The sequence below is a fragment of the Delphinus delphis genome, chromosome 11 (assembly GCF_949987515.2).
Source record: "Delphinus delphis chromosome 11, mDelDel1.2, whole genome shotgun sequence".
Lineage (NCBI taxonomy): Eukaryota > Metazoa > Chordata > Mammalia > Artiodactyla > Delphinidae > Delphinus > Delphinus delphis.
The window spans coordinates 8,735,449-8,743,751 of record NC_082693.1 but is presented as its reverse complement, the minus strand read 5'-3'; the positions used below and the strand labels follow the sequence as shown (position 1 = coordinate 8,743,751).

The following is an 8,303-nucleotide window of genomic DNA, read 5'->3' as shown; positions in this document are numbered from 1 at the left end:
ATGTTATAGTCTATCCTGAATTTTGCATAGTATAACTTAAGTGCATTTTTCCTAAGTCAACCTGCATACAAGAATGTGAAGAGTTCAAGTTGTAGTACTATTATATTTATATTTTGAGAAATAAAACATAAGAGGCTCTTTCCTCTTCCTGACTCTTTGTATTTTAAAAATCAACTTTGGGTTCTTAATTATTATTATTTAATTAAAATATAAAACTAGAGAGCAAATATAGATGTCAATACACAATTTTTAAGATGTAGATGCAACAATTACAAAAAGGGAATTGGCTTTTGATATCTGTGAGGTTGGGAAAATCTCTTCCAGGTCAGACGGGCATCAGAACTCATTGTGTTCCCACCCTTTCTTTTACCTATTTAGAAATCCTTCAATAAAATGAGCTAGCCCCTCCTCCACCCCCCCCAAAAAAAGGGTAATTATTGGGTTGGCCCAAAAGTTCATTTGGGTTTTTCTGTAACATCTTACAGTATTTAGTTTTTGGTACATACTTTTAGGAAAAGGCTTTGGGGACTGGCTAGAGATTAAAATCTTCAATGTACATGTAAGAATGGCTTTTTTTTTACTGATGGATAAGCATAGGCAAGAAAGATAGGTGGAGTAAAGAAATAAGTATTATAAATTTATATGATCAGGGCTTAGATGCCCTTGCCTCTTGCAAAATATGAAAGCAATCACGTGAGACCATATATTTGGCCAGAGACTTCCAACTGTTCTGCAGAACTCTGTAGCATCAAGAGAAGACACACAAATGTGTTCCCCTCTGAGGCCAGGTGACACATATGAAGAAACTATTATATGGCACTTCCAGCTCTAAATTAGAACATATAGATGTATAGAAATCCAGAAAGAACTGAAAAGGAACACTAAAATTATTTTTACTTCCGGAAAAAGAGAGATGAGGATGGGACTTCTCAACTCAGTATGCCACACAAAGGACTGATACGATGTGATATATATTATCTGGCATGAATTAAGTTTTATTTAAATTTCTGCAGAGAGTTTCCAAGAATATATGCATAAACTATTAAATTCACTCTTTACCATATACATTAATATTCATGAAATTACTTGTCTGGACTATAATTTTAGGTGTAGGCACACATTTCATCCATTTTAAGACACATGGCAAAATTTAAAAATTATAACTATATATGATGATGGATGTTAATTAGACCTAGTGTCTAGTTATTGTTATGTTGTATACTTGAAGCTAATGTAATGTAATATGTCAATTATATCTTGATAAAAACTTTAAACACATTTTCAAATACATGAAAATTATGATTGATAAGACACAATTTGAAACATTTTACAGATCCCAGAAGTAGGTAGTTAGTAATATATGTTACCATTCTAAGTATACTGAATCTTCATTGCACACCCCTTCTGCCCCAAGAGACATCTAAATAAGCTGTTGCTTACAGACATAACGATATTGACTCCCACAGTCTGTATCCAAAACTTCTCCACTTGGGCCATATGTTATGCAGTTCTTTGAATTTAGAGAGTGAAAGGATGGAAATCTGTAATGAAGAATAATGTTTTAATATATTGGGAAAAGGAAATGAGAATGTTCAAGGATGGTGTTTTTGTTAAATGATAGAACTACAGACATTTTAAAAGCATTTTAATCAGATATTACCACATTGAGACATTATCTTTTTTTCATTCAAGTCAGTTTTCACAATTTCAGAGTACAATGTTACAAAAACTCGGCTATTGCATCAATAATCAATAGCAATGAAGTTGGGGATTTTTTTGTTTTTGCTGTTGTTTTTAATGGTTTTGGTATGTTATATACTTTACTTCTAAGATGCATCTGCTAATCTAGTCTAGGGAAAAAATCAGAGCATAAAACCTGTCATTGTATGATACTGTAAATCCCATGTTTATGAATGAAAATGAGATTTGAAGATTACAAATACACAGAAAATAAGCCCAGAATGTTTGGAATATGGGATGATGCTGAGAATATTGGGCTCCACCAGAATAAGGAAAATAGTGGATATACTCTTTTCTCTGGATGGCTTTTGTGTATGTGAGAATCTATGTACATACATATCCAAGTGCTTGTACCAAGGCAGGAAATAAAAGCATGTATCAAAAGCTCTTTTAGAGTCACAAGTACACTAACTTCATCTCACTTGAGCATACACTTGGGTGTTGTGGTTGGGACTAAAATTGTTATTCTGTTGTATCAATTCTCTTTTCTGTATTCTCACGTCCTAAACAGGATATCTTACCTACAGTGTTCCTGGATGTTACGTTCTCTGATCACATCTAAGGATAAACTCAAAAGGAACAGAAAAAGGTTTTGAGTGCCAGAAACTTACAGATCTTGGGAGACAGTAGAATTATCCTCCCACAAGCAGGCATGATGTTCTTCACTGTAAGAGAGTCCAATCCAGTAATAATAGGAAATGAATTTCATAAAATGCTGTTTGGAAACAAAGACCAACATATTAATCTATTTTGAATCTACTCTAGGGATCAGGTACTTTTAAGAAAGTCAGTGACTTTTAAGAAAGTCAGATTCAGTTTTTCAATTATACAAACTAAAATCATTTTTAACTTTTAATTTAGGAGGTATAGTCAAGCCACATGCCTCATAGTTCTCATTCATCAGGCCCATTCATTTATGGAGGAAAACGTACCACAAAATCTCACTTCTTGAAAGAATGAAAAACGTCATAAAGGGAATTAGAGCTTTCATGGAACACTTCCTTCACAGGGGATCAGCAATCAAATTTGATCCCAAACCAACAGTATCTTGAGGGATAAATCTTAGCACAGGTTCTGCATGGAGCTAGAGAAAATTTTCACTTTTTCTTAAGAGTTGGGTAATTGTTTTATAATATTCTTCATATTCATTCCAAGAGTGATAACAAAAGCTATATAATTACAAAACAAATTATAAATTCAATTAATGAACTAAAAATTCAAAGTCCTTTGAATAAAAATAATGATCTATTATTTATTCTTTGAATTCTCTCTAAAAAGTTTCTTGTACTTTATCTGTCACATTCCTATAATGTAAATCTTTGAGAAATTTTGTGTAGATTGTTTGACTGTTTCAAAGTGTAGGAAATTAGTTCAAATATAACTGCCTATTTACTATCTGATTAAAGACTTGAATCAAAGTATTCAGCTTACTTAGATAATATTTTCCTAGGTCAAAAAAATTGTAGAAAAATCAGAATTAAATACATGCCAGTTCATTTCTGTCTTGTATCTGAAGTAGACTGGAATTCTGAGAAACACAAAAATTTCTACTGTCTTTCCATGTTTTTGATTCACTAGAAATGAAGTAACAGCTGCATTGGTAGCCAATCCACTTTTCTCGGCAAGAACAGCAGCCAGATCCTAAGAGAAAAAACAAAACGTGACTTGATGACATTGGAGATTCCGTTGTTTTCAGTGCTATTTACTCATTTGTTATTTAAAGTTTTTCTACAACTATTCTTTGAGAATTTACTGCATACACCACAGTTCAGGGGATATTAATCTGAATGACTCAGACATGACCCTTCTTCCTCATGAAGATTATAGTCTAGAGATAGAGACAGAATTATACAAATTTCAGTCATTTATGAATTATATTTAATGATAATTTGTGTAAGTATACACAAGAAATTCAGTATGTAAAAATACTGTGTAGCAGAGTATAGGATGGGGGGCGGTTAGAAGAACCTCTTTTGAGGAAGTGACCCAAAGTTGATCTCTGCTGTGTAATTAAAAGTGAACTAGATAAAAGAGATATTTAAAGGAGGAAAGGATTTTAGCATATTTCCTGAGTCAGAAAATAATTCTGGATATTTTATTTCAAAATGAAGTTAATAAAGCACTTAGCTTGAAGTCTGACCATCCAGTTTACTAGTGATAGTGTCTTCAACATTTACCATCCTCAGTGATAAAAGTCATATTATGTGGTAGGCACTCAAATCTTTGTCAAATGAGTGGTGCTGAGATTGTAGAGTTGAATGGGCTACCAGGGGCTGGGATGTGGGGGAAATGGGGAGCTGTTGGTCAAAAGGTACGAGCTTCCATTTAGAAGATGATTAAGTTTTAGGGATCTACTGTGCATCATTATAACTAGAGTTAACAGTACTGTATTATATACTTGGGAGAGTTGCTACAAGAGAGCTTCTTAAACATTCTCACCACAAAAAGACATGATAGTTGTGTGACATGATGGAGGTGTTAGTTAATGCTATGGTGGCAATAATATTGTAATAAGTGAATCATTGTACACTTTAAACTTCCACGATGTCATATGTCAATTATATCTCAATAAAGTTGGAAAAACGCTGAGGGAAAAAAGATATGAATGAAGTGCTATATGAACACAGAAGATGATGAGACATCATTTAGGAAAAGATATGTTTAAAAATATCTTTGAGCTGACGTTCACTGGTTGAGAAGAGTTTAGAATTGCAGAAATCTCTGTGCTTCTTTCTGAGTTATGGAAGAAGCGGAGGTACAGGTAAAGAGGTATCAAAGTATGTGTTATGAAACACAAGCAGGCACTTAGGATCAGCTACAATATTTACTGTAATTTGCTTTTGTTACTTAAACATGAGCAGTCACATAGGAAAAATAGGTCACTTCCGGCTAATATTTTCCTTATTACTTAATATATAAATGACACACATTCAATGTAATTTAATAAACTAAGTTAGCAATAAAATGAGACTATCCTATAATTTCTATTACTAAGCATAATATCCCTTCATGCTTCTGTGTGAGAAAAACAAGAATATTTCATTCTCTAACAGCACTAAAGTTTTCCAAAGTATGGAACCCACCTTCCTGGAGATCTGTGGAGGGTCCTGGAGAGAATGTCGGCTGAACATTTTGTTTAGTAAATGCTGTAAGAAGTAATTAGAAATTTACTTCATCAGACACAGATTTATGAAATAACAAAATATTACACATTAGCAAAATGAAACCTTTATTGTAAGACAGTTTCATCACAATTTTGATCTTTTTATATAGTCTTGATTAGAAAAACTTACAATTTTTCAACAAAACTCCCAAAGCAGCCACCAACAAAAGGCACATTACTCCTAAGACCCCAGAAATCAGCCTCCATGGAGTGGTCTGAAAAGCTATAAAGAAAGAGAGATAGGGTAAAGATTTAAAGAACAAACACAGGAGCTGAAGTTCTTAAAAGCAGAAACCAGTGAGAGAATCCAAAAAGTTCCTTGGTTTAATAACCCCATAATTTTGTCAATGAAATGTTGGAAAATGAAGACATTCCATTTAGAACTCCACCCAATACCAAAAATTTTATATGATGTACTTTATTCTTCAGTGAGATTAGCCATACCTTTTCCTCTTTATCAGCTCTATCTTATCAAACTGTACTTACCACTTATTTTTAAATTTGACAAAGAAGCTTAGAGATCTGTAGTAAAAAGAGATCAACAGGCACCAAGTTCGGTCTTGTGGGCTGATATAACAAACTCTTAGTTTTGTAACAGCAACAAAAAAATCACAAGATAGAGAATCTGATTCCCATTAGGTAGCTGAGAAAATGTAGGATCCATTAATAATGTTATTTTCTCAAGGAATCAGAGCTATTAAGTACCCAAGTCAGAAATCAAATGAAAGTTTGTCTAGACCCAGAGTCTTTCATTTAAATGACATGTATTCCATCATTGTTACAATAATATTAATACTACTTGGGAGTGTGTCCTTCTGCTAATCTCAGTGTATTCGCTACTCTGAGAAATGTCAGGCTGCTCATAGCTTTGTAGAGGCTGTACTGTGAAGAGAAGACATGGTGTGATGAGAGGTTCCCCAACCAATGTAGCGCTAATAACTTGGGAACCTGAGTTCATTTCACAGTACATTGAATTATGATACGTAAAAAACCACTTTTTTACAGGAACCATTTTTAACATGTATTACGTCTTCTCATACCAAAAATTACTTGCTCACAGGCATTTCCCCTAAAATAATTTAGCATCAGGAGATTCTGCATTAACATTAGAGTACTCCCAAAGGGTGTCGTCATTCACAACAGTTCAATGTGTCAAACTGTTAATCTGGGTGGTTTGGGGGATGTCACAACACAAATGGTAAATTAAAAAAAAAACACTTTTAAACATTTTGATAATATTGATAATATTATCAATATTTGATAATATTTGATAGTTGATAATATTTAACATTCTCTATATATTTTCATGCTAGAATTATGTTGTTTATATTTTTCCTGGTAAATTCAGATGCCAATCAGAATTTAGAGCTATCCCTGTCAGAATCCACTCTTTAAACCTGTTGGAAAAATCTTCACAAAATCATTTCTAAGTTACAGAATGAAGAATCAGAAAAATGAAATTAAAGTAGAAAGTACAGATACATGGGGAGCCTCAAAATGTATACTTTTGTCCTACAGCGTTGCCTCAAATTAGCCATACCCACAAGATATTTTTCCTGGTTATTTTAATTTTTTCATTTTATGACTTGGGCTGCACATACCTGCCATATGAAATGTTGTTGCAGTGTTCATGCAGGAAAGGCACGATGGCTGCTTGTTCAAGAACTGGGTTAGATCACGGAGCTGAGCTGTAGGCTAAGGAACCTGAAAGTTGTGTATGAAGAAATTTTTTCAAAAAGAAAACTTGTGTATTCAAGTGTGCGTGCATCATCTGCTGATGAGACACAGATGTGTAGTATGAACAAGAAGCAGTAAAATCACTATCTTCTAAAATGTTTCTGGAACCACAATACAGGAAATTCTCACTGAACTTGTGCAATGCACACCCTTTGACTATCACAAAAGAAGGTGACAGGAAGTTTTTTTCATGTTTAATGGTAAATTTACTTGGTATAATAAAATTCCACACATAAGTTTCCTTTTTCTAAAATATTTATTTATTTACTTTTTATTTTTTTATTTTTTTACATCTTTTTTTTTTAACATCTTTATTGGAGTATAATTGCTTTACAATGGTGTGTTAGTTTCTGCTTTATAACAAAGTGAATCAGTTATACATATACATATGTTCCCATATCTCTTCCCTCTTGCGTCTCCCTCCCTCCCACCCTCCATATCCCACCCCTCCAGGCAGTCACAAAGCACTGACCTGATATCCTTGTGCTATGCGGCTGCTTCCCACTAGCTAGCTACCTTACGTTTGTTAGTGTATATATGTCCATGCCTCTCTCTCGCTTTGTCACAGCTTACCCTTCCCCCTCCCCATATCCTCAAGTCCATTCTCTAGTAGGTCTGTGTCTTTATTCCTGTCTTATCCCTAGGTTCTTCATGACATTTTTTTTTCTTAAATTCCATATATATGTGTTAGCATACGGTATTTGTCTTTCTCTTTCTGACTTACTTCACTCTGTATGACAGACTCTAGGTCTATCCACCTCATTACAAATAGCTCAGTTTCGTTTCTTTTTATAGCTGAGTAATATTCCATTGTATATATGTGCCACATCTTCTTTATCCATTCATCCAATGACGGACACTTAGGTTGTTTCCATCTCTGGGCTATTGTAAATAGAGCTTCAATGAACATTTTGGTACATGACTCTTTTTGAATTATGGTTTTCTCAGGGTATATGCCCAGGAGTGGGATTGCTGGGTCATATGGTAGTTCTATTTGTAGTTCTTTAAGGAACCTCCATACTGTTCTCCACAGTAGCTGTATCAATTTACATTCCCACCAACAGTGCAAGAGGGTTCCCTTTTCTCCACACCCTCTCCAGCATTTATTGTTTCTAGATTTTTTGATGATGGCCATTCTGACTGGTGTGAGATGATATCTCATTGTAGTTTTGATTTGCATTTCTCTACTGATTAATGATGTTGAGCATTCTTTCATGTGTTTGTTGGCAGTCTGTATATCTTCTTTGGAGAAATGTCTATTTAGGTCTTGTGCCCATTTTTGGATTGGATTGTTTGGTTTTTTGTTATTGAGCTGCATGAGCTGCTTGTAAATTTTGGAGATTAATCCTTTGTCAGTTGCTTCATTTGCAAATATTTTCTCCCATTCTGAGGGTTGTGTTTTGGTCTTGTTTATGGTTTCCTTGCTGTGCAAAAGCTTTGAAGTTTCATTAGGTCCCATTTGTTTATTTTTGTTTTTATTTCCATTTCTCTAGGAGGTGGGTCAAAAAGGACGTTGCTGTGATTTATGTCATAGAGTGTTCTGCCGATGTTTTCCTCTACCAGTTTGATAGTTTCTGGCCTTACATTTAGGTCTTTAATCCATTTTGAGCTTATTTTTGTGTATGGTGTTAGGGAGTGATCTAATCTCATACTTCGACATGTA

The 8,303-nt window shown here is 34.1% G+C and overlaps 1 protein-coding gene across 1 annotated transcript; it reads right to left on the bottom strand.

Annotated features, from left to right (window-relative positions):
- Positions 1-1,041: 1,041 nt before the first annotated feature.
- On the bottom strand, positions 1,042-6,677 carry LOC132434422 (natural killer cells antigen CD94-like). The gene is made up of 6 exons (XM_060026096.1): positions 6,505-6,677; positions 5,034-5,126; positions 4,824-4,886; positions 3,230-3,381; positions 2,352-2,455; positions 1,042-1,541 (listed from the first exon to the last, which is right to left on the bottom strand). Exons 1-6 carry the CDS (start codon positions 6,533-6,535, stop codon positions 1,421-1,423), a joined length of 564 nt encoding a protein of 187 aa, XP_059882079.1. The 5' UTR covers positions 6,536-6,677; the 3' UTR covers positions 1,042-1,420.
- Between the last annotated feature and the right edge of the window lie 1,626 nt (positions 6,678-8,303).